At 43.0% G+C, this 12,976-nt stretch overlaps 1 protein-coding gene across 1 annotated transcript in view; it reads left to right on the top strand.

Annotated features, from left to right (window-relative positions):
* The window catches only part of SHISA9 (shisa family member 9), a gene marked incomplete at its 3' end in the record, with an annotated part of 183,053 nt that extends 171,798 nt beyond the window's left edge, over nucleotides 1-11,255 (top strand). Inside the window, exon 4 of the mRNA XM_082064553.1 lies at nucleotides 10,885-11,255. Within this exon, the coding sequence (XP_081920679.1) occupies nucleotides 10,885-11,255 (371 nt within the window). The remainder of the gene's footprint in view (nucleotides 1-10,884) is intronic.
* Nucleotides 11,256-12,976: the final 1,721 nt, after the last annotated feature.

Raw genomic sequence — 12,976 nt, 5'->3', positions numbered from 1 at the left:
ACTGATTCACATTGGGGTTATTTTTGTAGGAGGTGTCGTGGTCTAACCCCAGGCGGACACTGAGCCCCACGCAGCCGCTCACTCACCACCCACCACCCCCCGGTGGGATGGGGGGCAGAATCAGAACAGTGAACGTGACAAACTCGTGGGCTGAGATAAAGGCAGTTCCGTAGGTAAAGCAAAAGCTGTGCAAGCGAGCAAAGAAAAACAAGGAGTTCACTCCCTGCTTCCCATGGCAGGCAGGTGCTCAGCAGCACAGCCCCGCTCCATCGCGGGTCATGGTGACTTGGGAGGACAAACGCCATTGTTCCTGCTCTTCCCGCAGCTTTCCATACTGAGGATGACATCATATGGTGTGTGATGTCCCTGGGGTCAGTCAGGGTCACCTGTCCCGGCTGTGTCCCCTCCCTGTGCCCCCCAACCCACTCGCTGTGTGAGAAGCTGAGAAGCCCCTGACTGCTCAGCAACAACTAAAACATGCCTGTGCTATCAACATCATCCTCACACCAAATCCAAACCACAGCAGCAGACCAGTCACTAGGAAGAAAATGAATGGGCTCTACCCTGGCCAAAAGCAGGACGGAAAGTATTATTTCTTCAAGTGCCTCAGAATCTGCCTCCATGTGGACGACAGAATGTCAAACGATCTCATCCAAGTCTGTTTGTGACGGAGCACTCAGGTTTGGCCTGGCAGTTTTAAGCAATCAGGAGGATTACTTTGTTGCAAGTCAAGTTTACTTAAGTAAACAAATAATACTTTTTTTGTGTTTTAGCCAAATTTGAAAACTCAGAAGCTTGAATACTCTTCAGCTTTGTACACAGACCTATGTCAACAGCAGTGTGAGGTTCAGCAGAATTACCCATGAATACCAATGAAGACCAGTAAGACAACTGATAGGAATGAATCCCTTATTAACAATACAATATAAATAGCAGCAGTTATCTGTCTGCTATTTTGGTTCTGCAAAGGATGTTCTAAAGACAGTAAATGTGGTTAAGAGAGAAATTACACTGATAAAAGCCACAGAGATCATTGCATTACTCCTACACATTCATACTATAATAACAAAGGGCTCGAGGCATGGAGGGAAGAAGAGCAATAACGCGATTTCTAATGCACACAGTTAATTTTTCCAGAAGTCCTTCCCCTCACAGCTTATTTGAAGAAGGATAAGAGGAAAAGAAAAACCTGATATACAGTAGATATGATACTACAGCATTAAAAAATAATCACCACGAAAATACCAGTCTGCTCCATCCTAATGGCAATATTAAGTGCACCGGGTAATTTTTCTAGCAGGAAGGTTCTAGGCTACGGGAGGGGCTCCTGCAGAGCGTTCCTGTCCCTGGAAGGACCTGCCCCGGTGGGCAGGAGCATCTGCAGCTCGGAGCTGCTGGGGCTCGTCTCCACCAGCAGCGCCACTGCGGTCGCAGTTCCGGGGAGCCCAGCACCACGAGACGGCTGAAGCCTCGTGTGTGCGCTATTCAATATTCATCGATGTGAGCTTCGTTACTGATTTCTCCATGTGAGTCACCAACGCTTCTGCTGTGTGCGAAGGCTACTCGGTCCTGCTCGGTCCTGCTTTGCCGTTGGGTTGGCCCCAGCTGTGTGAAAACCTTAGACACCGATTTTCTTCTGACACTGCAAGTTTGACAGTTGCCAGGGAACACTATTTCTTTTCAGTTTGACACACATCTCCGGTTTGGAAACCTCTGACAATTTAGCACAAGACTTCAGTAATACAAATGCCGCACAGTCTAATAGGAGGGGGAGAGGAGGACAAAGAAAGGAGAAGAAAAAAACAGAACCGAATGTGTGCAAGTACAGCTATGGAATTACTTCTTATTTTTTAATTTTGCTTAATAACTGTATCTTTAAAAGGATTCCTTCTGGCAAAAAGAATAGAAAAAGCTAACTTGCTAATAGAAACAACTTATGCCACAGCTAATTTTGGAAAACGAAATCAACTCCAATCCGGAATAATTGCTAAAAATTCTTCAAAATTATAGCAGTGAAGAAACAGATCAAATAAAAATAACTCCTGCAAAAAGATAGTTATTACATCACTGGGACATTTTTAATTTAACTGGTACAATTCAAAAAGCATTTAGGCCTCACTCCGTATTCAGAAGTAACAGTGTAAATCTAGCATGACGCCAGTTGACAGAGAGGAAAATGCAGGTTTATTTCAGTACTAAAAAGTCTTAATTTTATATTCAGAGACTTGAACTGCATCTTCTGTGTTCTCATGCAGCTTTCTGCATCACCACAACTACTATTTGTAGCTGATTTGTAGCTGGTTCAGACATATGTTTAAGGGTTATAACCAGCTGCATACTAAAAGAAATGAAAACATCTAATAAAAAGTATTAAAACTGAAAATGAAATTCAGCACACAGAAGAATGCCAACAGCCATGTGTGAAAAAATGAAATTAGGTTCACGCTAAGAGCAGTTATTACAAATAAATGTGGTCAGGAATGTAACAGCTTTTCCAGCCAACGTTAAATAAGATAAATTGACACCTTAAGGAAAAACAAACACACGTTTTTAGATGCCGAACCCGACTTCAGAACACGGTGCCATTTTCCCGAGGTGACCCGTCCCGCGCTGGCGGCCGCGCCAGGATCCCTGTCCTCAGCCAAACCCAAGGACCTCACCGACCAACGAGGTTACAGACAATTGCCCACTGTTGTTGATGCATGACAGCACTGCTGCAAACCTTTGCCACAATCAGATTTGTCCGCACTGATTTGCTTGAGGAGCATTAAGAACTCCCCAGTGAAAGAGCGAGCAAGCTTCCCCAAGGAAGAAGTGCAAGAAGCCATTTAAGCAAATCTCCGAAGTGTTAACCTCTTTGGCTTCGGACAGCGTCTGCAGAAAGCCAGCTAAACCCTCATCTCCTATAGTCAGTTTATGCTGCAGTCATGCTTTATTCAGAATTTAAGCATGACAGCACGACACCTTAGAGAGTTTCTATTTCAAAAGGCAAGTTTTTACCACATATATAGGGTTTCCAGTAAAACTCAAACTGACAAATATGCCTAAATGAGATAAAATGAAATAAATATTTCACAGTAGAACTTTTCATATTTATTTGCCATTGTAGATGCCATGAAAGAACATGAGCTTGGAGGCCTTTAGGAAAAAAAATAATGAGCAAACAGATTTACAGTTCCAGGACAGCCACTGGCTGCATTTTCAAAGAAAAGCCCGAGATTTGAATACATAATTCTCTCAGACTTCTTTTGCAGTTTTATCCTTTGGTTCAAGGGTAGAACTGGCAATCTGATTTCCTTCTCAAGTTTATCATTCATTGCACGATACTGAACCAGCAATTTAACATCTTGATGCTTGAATTTAAAATGTTAAATCACTTGAGGACATAACCAAGTAGTGGGATCTTTGTCTATTTGCATGCAACAGATTTCAGGTCTCCTGAAAACATTTTCAGTTTTAATGTTAATTTAACATGATGTAGCCACCATTTGTTTCCAGGCTGACAGAACCTATTGATTCTGGTAAATCAGAAAAGCTGTGATTTTCTCACACAGGTCAGATACAAGTATTCTGCACATCATTGGCCTCTGCGCTGGGTATGATGTGTGTGTGTCTGGAGTATTTTGAACAAAACCAAATCATGCAGCACTTTGCAAAACTGAATCACAAATATTGCCATTTAATGCTATGTAAATCAATGCAGTTGGTCTCCTGTGTTCAGGGATATACGAGGTCCCGCCCACGATGTGCGATGCCCGAGGAGTGAATCAAATTCTGTCTCCGCGTTCCCAGCCCAGCAGCAGCTTTCGCTGCCTGCGGTGCATCCAGAGACCAGCGCTGGGACTGGAGTTCTGCTTAACCAAGTCTAATTACATTCCTATCCTAAACCATTCCTAATGCGTTTCAAAACCCAGAAATATTCTGGCCCCTTCAGCCTTTCAGAAACTGTCATGAAAGTAATCGATAGAAGAGGAGAAATGCTTGGGCCTACGTATTTATGTTTCGTCATGTCTCATATCATGAAAATAGAATTTTATTTCAGCGGGAAAACAAAATGCACTCTTGCGTCTGGAGGTGGACGAGCTCTTTTCTAATGACGTCTGCAGAAGAAAAGTTGACATAGTATGCCTTTTCTTGCCTGGTCTCTCTCCAGGTGATGGTAAGAAATGACTAAATAGATAAAGTGGTAAAGGGGGCCACACCAAAATTATGAAAATAATTTATGTGCAGTTCTATGGACTATGCAGTTTTCTTTACCTCTATCAGTAACAGGGAACAAAAATCATTACAAAGAATCCAGACATAAAATATTATCTTCCTTTTCAGAATGTCTTAAACAAAGGCAAACTGGAGTTAGAAATTTGGAGGGAAGAAAGGTAAAGATTTAGGACAGAAATCAATGCATTGCAGCCCACAGGCTGAATTCTGCTTTCTCAGAGCTCTATACAAGAGTGGAGAAGGAAGGATGCAAAAATGATTTTAAATGGCCTTTGCCCTTTCTTAGAATCTGGTGTGGTTTAAAATTGTGCCGCCACGAGCAGCCGTTGAGCAGCCCCATCCCTTCCTCTTGGGCACGTCTGTATCTGTCGCATCGCCCGACCCACCACGGCTCTATCTGAACACAGTCGTGTCTACCTGCAACGCCTGGCTGTGTTCTGTTTTCCAACAGACTCCACGTTATACAAAGCAAATTGTCTCCCTGACACTTGGTGAACCCCTTCATTCAAAAGACGGGTCATTAGTTATTTGTTTTCTTGGACGGAACACACTTTTCAGTGAATTTATTGGATCCAATTCATACCTGGGGACAGCTAATCTGAACTCAGTCATTGCTAGTTTTTTCCCCTCACCCAAGAAAACACTTGTGTCAGTGTAGAAATGATAGATCTTTGATTTTCAGACAAACTCGTGCAAAAGCTCTCACATAGAGTTGGCTTGTATCTTGGAAGCCTTTGAACATATTGTCTGAGCTGCCAACTTAGGGAAGCAAATGAATAAGCAATCCCACATCCAGACTGGATCATCTAAAGCACCACCAAACACATCCTGGTACCTCCCGGGGCAACATTCTCGTGTTGTCTTTGAAGCAGGATTCACTACCCTTTTGGCTTTCCTTCATTTTTCACTTTCATTACTCAGAGAGAGAAATAGAAGGTTCCTATAGCTTCAGGTAACTACACTAACGTCTCAGCAAAGTCATGGCTGTAGGAGAAGAGCCTTGTTATAAACTGCTAAATACTACAGAGGGATAGCTTCACTCTTACACAGAAAAGACCTGCAAATAGGCATTTCGTGTATTTTAGCTGTTGTCTCGAGTGTCACCGGAGTCATTTCATTGCTATCCTGTTTCCCAGCACTTTCCATTGCCTTGCTTCCTCTATCTCTAAGCCCTAAATTTGAAATATAGTCTCTTTGTGGCTAGAATAAAGCTCTGCATTTCACAAAATAGTTCTTAAAATATGTTCAGATAACAAACAATTCTGCGAAACGTCTACTGAGAAACAGGGTTCCCTATGTATTTTTGTACCTTCTGACTGACTGCAAGCTCTGACTGAAGCTTTTGAAACACCTTTAGAGCTTTCACAAGGGCTCAGTCCTTTGTGGATTCTCCTTTCTTCCTTCAGATGTTTCTCCCCACTCCTGGGTACCTGCTTTCTGAAAAACTGTAGGACATCATTATCTTTCAGGATTCCATGCTGGGAGAAGTGCTGCAAGAATCCAGAGCCATTTTATGGACCCGCAAAGATAAGAGGATTGTCAATGAGGGAAAGAATCAAAAATACTGCTTCAGAATTACCCAAGACCTCCTTATTCAGCTGTACTTTCTACACAGAAATGCCTGTAACTGCTATATTTATAAGAAAAAGAAAACTTGACACAATGCTAATGTCTATTTACATGACTTTTTATGCCAAAAGTGGTTACACAAACACCTCGAAAACTACTTAACTTTGGGAGCAGAACAATATTACATGGCTTTAGGGCCACCTCTCAGCACATATAATATACACTCAAATAAGCACACATTGAGAAATTCCAGACCTGTTACAGCCGCAAGCATTTTTGCCACTGATTTTCAAGAAAACACATTTTCATCCATGGTATTTACTCAATAAGCAACCCACTGGTTTACATGCTTCTGTTATATAACTGTAGATTATAAATAAACATGTGAAACTGCCAAGTTTGGTCATGGCCAAACATCAATCAGTGCAAGAACAAAGCTTGTCTCTGTTAGTGACAGATTTAGGCAGAATGGTGAAACTCAAATCAAAACGCACGATCAAAAGCCCATTTCCTTCTGGCCACCTCATCCCAATGAGCCCAAGCTCACCCAAGTTATTCTACGCAATGCCAGGGCCTTGCTGTCCCAAGCAGCCTGATTTCCAGCTCCTTTCAAAATCAAAATTCAAGGAATAAGGCAAGGGTCTCAATCCAAGACATTTGATGCAGATACTGGAAAAGTCAAGAGCAAAATCAGAGTGTTGTGGTCACTTTCTTTAGGGCATCATTGGATTCAGATAACAGGGAGGAGTGGAGCGATCCATCTTTTGGATGGTATGCTCATGGTTGTACAACTCTTCCAACCGAGTGGGACTGAAACCCCAATCTCCATTCCCTGCCCAGCAAGGTGCATGGTCCCCACCCCAATTCACATCCTGATCAACCTGTGCTCTGAAGCAGAAGATAACTCAAGATTTATTAGTCTAGGAAGACAAAGGAAGAGAAAACATCTCTTTAGCTTAATAGTCAAGGTACTCGGCTGGGAGGGAGAAGTCCTGCGTTTGATCCTGACGCTGTTTCTGGTTTTTTTCAGCTATTCATTTCATGCACAGCAGGAACAAAAGCCCAAGTTCTCCCTCTCCCAGGCACACGCTTTAGGTTGGAAAAAAATCATATTTCAACATTTTTTCCAGATGAACAGCTACAACAGTAACTAAATTTGTGGGTGCATTACCTTATAGGAGTAAAAGCCTTACAAAAATATTGAAACTGAGAACATTTTTATAATTAGCTGCCAAGACTGGAGGGAGGGAACACAAAGAATAACACTCAGAATTAAAGCCCTTCTTTTACTATTGTTCATTTGGTAATTTTGCAATTCTAATTCTTTACTCCTTTTGCAAACATGACAGTGATATCTTTAAATCCCATTTTACTGATTTGTATAGAGAAGCCAATGGAAAAGGCACTCGAAAACTCAGTATACTCTGCGAATAGCAGTTAAACTTCATAACACTTAACTACCTCCTCCAGTGTCTTCACAGCTCATTTTACAGCTGGAGAAACAAAAGCAGAAGGGAAACTGAGTCCTGTACCCAGGGTCACATGATAAATGTGGCCTATAACGCTCAAATATCTCTTTGCATGTTTAAAGTCCACAAAATATTGCAAGGAGCTGGTTAAGAAGAAAAATGAACTTCCTGAGATTCACAGTTGATTTTTGAAGTAGTCAGCATCAGGATGCTATAAATACGCTTTTCTTGATAAAATATTTGTTACAAAACCATGTTCAATATCACATTTTGAATCTTCTCTGCTTTGAAAATCAGAAGTAAACCCCCTGTTTCTGCGCTGCACTGGCACCAGGTCACAGCGGTGTTCCAAACCCCGTCCTCTGGTCGCTGTGCAGGAGCGAGGGCTGCTCAAGGCTTGCCAAAAGCCCTTTTCCATCAGCCGAACAATTTGGTTTTATCTACGGGGGTTTTCTTGCTACAGTGGTGTTTCCCTGCCTCCCCAGTTGTGCTACATGTACCTATATGTAAGGCTGCACGTGCATGCTGAAAGAAACCTGTTTTAAAGAGGTTAAAACATCAGATTAAGAGGCTGCCTTTCCCTGTCAGCATTGAACTCCTAGGCACACATTCGCAGGCAAAACCCTGCAAACCATTATTTGATCAGGACAAACACAACCAGCAGCTCTCCCACACACAACACACATCATCGGCCGTTCGTCACACGTTTGCCGCTTCCCGCTTGACTTTGCTGACGAGGATTTGCAGATCACAGCCTGGCTTGTCCTCTTCAAGCCCCGTTCCCAGAAAACAGTCAGGAAGTCTCTACAAAAGGGACAACAGCCTAAATCAGTTAAAGCAACTTTAAAGTAACCATATTTGCAGAATCCATCATCTCACTTTCTGTATGATCTTCTGTAAGAAGTCCAAGACCTGACCATTTGCCAGGCAGGACGGCACAACCAGGAGCACAGTCCGTCTCACAGATGTGTCCCAGGCACAGTCTCCGGGAGGACTCACTTCTCTGTGAGGACCATCACTCTGGATGTGTTTGGAGATCTGAGTAATAGATCCGATGTCTGGCAAAATCCAGGCACCCAGGACCATTGCTACCAGCAGAAAAAGGTGTGAGGGAGAAAAAATAAACAGAACCTAAGGAGCCTGTTATGGCCTTTTTCACGTAGCCACACGAAAGAGAAAAATGGCATGAGGAATCAGGCAACGCAAATTTCTGCAATTTTTGGTTATTATTTACATAACTGTATCACCGTTATTTTTCTAAACAGAAGTCATTATTTACCTTGCAATTGATCATCAAAGATCTTGGTTGTATAAAACAAATTGCTGCAGCGTAACTACGATAAAATGAAAAGCACAAACTTACAATTTTACTCTATCCTTACACGAGATCAGCTTAGTTTTTAATTTTTCTATGCAAATCAAACCAATTTAAATGTGAAATAGGCAGACAAATGTATCTATATTAGGAGCTGGACATAATTAACTACGCTGAATTTAAATCATATAAGCTAGCATGACTTTTCATATATAGACAAGTTCTCAGTCATAAGATGTAGAACGTGGCTCCCCTAACCAGCTGGCCTGCAGTGCCTTCGATGTAAACATTTATACAAAATAAATACTCGCCTCGATGTTCACAATGCTTTTCCCGCAACTGTTTTTCTCATTTACTGATAACAGATTAATGAGATATTAGCCATACAGACTGCAGTTCCCTCCTGGTTTTATTCAACTTGCATGTAATACTGTTTTGTGTCATTCAGTGAATATTAACACATCAAAAGGACAAGACACATTTAGAACTGGAAAAAGCTCCTCCAAGAAGAAATAGGTACAACTTCTTGACTATTCAGATGACAGATCTCCAAATGATACAACTCAGCCCAAACCAAAGCAGAACTCCGCAGGTACTCTTTGTGACTCGTTACAGGTCTATCAGCAATTGCGGCTGCACATCCTGTACTGAAACTGGAACAGGCCATTATCTACATTCTGTCTTCTGTTTCAAACAAGACAGATGGAGATGGGTAAAGCATACAAAGCCTAATTTTACAGCACAGAGAAGAGCAATTTCAGTACATTGTGAGGAAACACCCCTTTAAGGATAAAATTAAGGATTTAACAGCAAAGTCCAGTTACACAGTCATTATACAAAAAATGTCACGAGATGATAAACGGCAACTGCTTTTGGCAATGTTCCTACCTGTTGAGGGACCAGGACAAGGGGGGTGCAGAACCGAAGCCTGATCTTGAAGATTAATGTGGTGCTCATGGGGATTTCACCGCCTTGCGTAAAGATTCGGTTCAGAACTAGAGAGGAGAAAACTCGGAGTGCAACAAAAGCCTCCGAGCCATAGAGAGAGAAAAAGAGGGGAAATAAACAGGAACAGTGCAGGGAATTACAAACCTCGTCATCGTGCAGGCAGGAGGAGCTGAGCTGCACAGACAGCTCCACACACGAGACTTGTGCAGAGAAGCCTCACCTGGCACAGCTTCAAGGGACAGGGACGGGCCCAGCCAGGGCACAGCACAAATCAAACCTGGGCTGACACAGCCACGTTCCAAGCACATCACTGCTGATTAACACAACACCATGTTGGTTGATCTACAAATTTGGCACTATCTTAAACCAAAATCTAGACTTTCAAAGGGGGTAAATAAGCCCTTTTTGCATAAAAGGCAAGCTCTTAAAAAATGAAATTCAGCTAAGCTCCCCTTAAATCCCCGCTAGTCAGTCTCAAACTGAAGTGAGTTGCTGAGCTGTTGCAGAACGCCTTTAGCTTCCTGAGCACGGTTCACACTTTTAAGCAAGGCCAAATAAATGCCAGCAATAACAACAATCAAACTCGAGCAAAAGCATGCACTGGAAGACACTCGTCTAGGAAACTGCAGAGGGCAAAATCCTAATTTGAGAACTGCAATGCGGTGATTGTTGGCAGGGCTATTGCTGTTTTTCTTAGTGGCACTGGCCCCAGAAAATTATGTCAGAACCTGGAATTTAGGATTTTCATTGTCTGTAAAATCACAGGGTAAACACCTAACCTTCAGCCAGACGAAGTATTTTCAGCCCCATAAAGCATTAGTGAACTTCCAGCCATTCAGAAGAACAGATTCCAGTCTTCATTTTGCCCTAAGGCGTTATTAAACAGAAATGGGTCCACGTCATACACCGTTAGAGCTTGACCACTGGCCTGGTTAAACACCCGCGGGACACTTTGCATTTGAAGGGATTTGCTCTCACACAACAGGGCATCCCAAGATGCCCAAAGATTTCCAAGGAAGTCTGCATACTTCCTAAAATCCCTGTGCTACGTGAGATGAGTGGTAAGATAGGTAGGACCCATCCCCATGATGTAAATGTACAACCTGAGTAATTTGGGGCAGGGACAGTCTTTTGTTAAAGGGCAACAGGTTTAGTCTGCCTATATGAAAAGCCTAAGATAATAGTGTTCAGAAACACAGTACAGAGAGAAAGTAAGAGGTGGGAGGTGGCGTGGATTTCTGCTGATGTACCTGTCACTGGATCTGGTCCACAGGTGTAACTGTGCATGACCTGCTGTAAACCGTGTAACATTTTTCTGGCGTCCAACTGACGTTTTTTGTCCCCTCCCCTTCTGAATCCAAATAGCTGACAAAGTCAACGATGACTTCTACACCAAGCGCCGGCACCTGGCAGAGCTGGCCGCCAAGGGGAGCCTGCCGCTGCACCCCGTGCGCCTGGACGACGAGCGAGCCTACACCATCGACAGCGGCCTGACCAAGCAGAACGGGCAGAAATCCAGAATGGCCAAGATCCACACGCACCCGCTGGGCTACAACTCCCACTACAAGACCTGGGATCCCAACGACCAGTCGCTCAGACGGCAAGCCTACGGCAGCAAGGGCAAGCACGGCCTGGGGGACCCCACGCTGAGCGACCCGCTGACGACGCGCAGCCAGCACTACCTGGGCCCACAGCCATACTTCATCACCAACAGCAAGACAGAAGTAACTGTTTGAGTCTGATCTCCTCTTTTCTTTCTTTCTTTCTTTCTTTTTTTTTTTTTTAATGAAATCCTTTAAAAACCACATGGAAGTCCACACACAACACAAACACTCAACTGAAAGGCAAAAAATAAATTTAAAAATATAAAACAAATTTGAAAAAAAAAAAAGGGGAATGGAAAGAACTTCCACCTGGACACTCTTGGTATCCAGCCAACTGTGGGCCGAAGAGTGGGTTAATACCATGCAGCAATACACACTGAAGGCTGAATTATAAACTCCATTTGTATTTCACAATGGAACACAAACCCTTGTGACTAAATTTTTTTACTTGAAACTAATATCCATGATGAGAAGTAGCACAATCTAGGGAAACTTTATGTCTGCTTAAACATTTACACTATGTTCCTGCCTTGAGACAGAGGAAGAAAGAGAGGACAATATACTGTAATATATTATTTCAGAGAGAAATTTTGTATAAAACCTATTAATAATCACTAGACCTGTGAAAAGCCAAGAGCAAACATCTTGGTACAACCCCTAACATCTATTATTGTACTTTCACACCATCCTATAGAAAGCGCAAAAAATATATACACAATAAGGGATAAAGACTCTTTCACAAGAAATTTATGAAGACTGTTATGCATATGGGACCTTTCTGGCTGGTAGAGAATTCTGCAGGATGATAACAAACAGCAGAAGATTTTATTTCAGTTTACTTCATTTGATTTGAAAATTTTGGGAACCTCCAAAATCAGAAGAGACATATCATGCGACACAGAAAGCTGCTGGGGGAATAAGGGCATCAGAATATTCCCTCTCAGTCCTCCTGTTTTCGGGCAGATAGTAAGAGATCTCGCTTTGCAGACTGTCAGGACTTTTTCTTCACCTAAATGTTTTGCCTATCTTCAACTGCTTCAGACTGAAATTAAGCGTGGGTGGTGCCTTTTCTGTATTACTATTGTTCAATGATGGTCTTGTTTCTCCAAGTGACCCCTCTGTTCCTTTAAGCTATTTCCTCCTGTTTTGGTAAGGGTGACAAGGGCTCTGCCCTGCTCAGCCTCCTCTGTCTGTTCTGAAGGGAAACTGGACGACATCTCCATGCCGTGGTTGCACAGCCAAGACTATTTAGTTAGCCCCTCCATTTTCCCAATTTAAACTTTTTCCCTCTAGTCTCTCATTTTGTATTTGCTTTTAGCCATGGTAGTTCTTCACAGTTCAACTAAATGTTATATGGTATATTGTCTCTATCGTTTGGCTTTCTATAGTGACGTTCCCTCTTGGTGGACTATTTGGCGGAGGAGGCTAACGGACTAGCCTCAAACGTCAAAGAGATCTGGGTTTAAACTAAACAAACAATTGGACTCGTGGTCTTGACTGTGGTTCTGGTGAGCTGGATGCCTTGTTTGTACGAGTAAAACCGCTCTTGAATTGGGCACAGGTAGCAGACTTGCAGTCCTGGGCCTCCAAGGGCTCCGGCACGTCGGCAGAGAGCCGAGCAGAGCTGGGATGGGATGGCGCTGCGGCACCAGCCCCATGGCACGCAACGCGCTCGGTCTGGCACTTAAATCCCTGCCCTTCCCCCAAACAAGTCGTTTGGCTAACCCCTAACTAGCTATCTTAGTACAGCTGCGTTCCTGCCGGCTGTCAGTTCCTCTGGAGATTAGCTTTGGAAGAGCGTGCGAGGAGGAGTGAGAACTGGTGTGTTGTAAGAAGAAGTGGAAGTGGCATTT

The sequence above is a fragment of the Streptopelia decaocto genome (assembly GCF_964273445.1).
Source record: "Streptopelia decaocto genome assembly, chromosome: 13".
Lineage (NCBI taxonomy): Eukaryota > Metazoa > Chordata > Aves > Columbiformes > Columbidae > Streptopelia > Streptopelia decaocto.
This window is presented reverse-complemented; position numbering and strand designations above follow the sequence as displayed.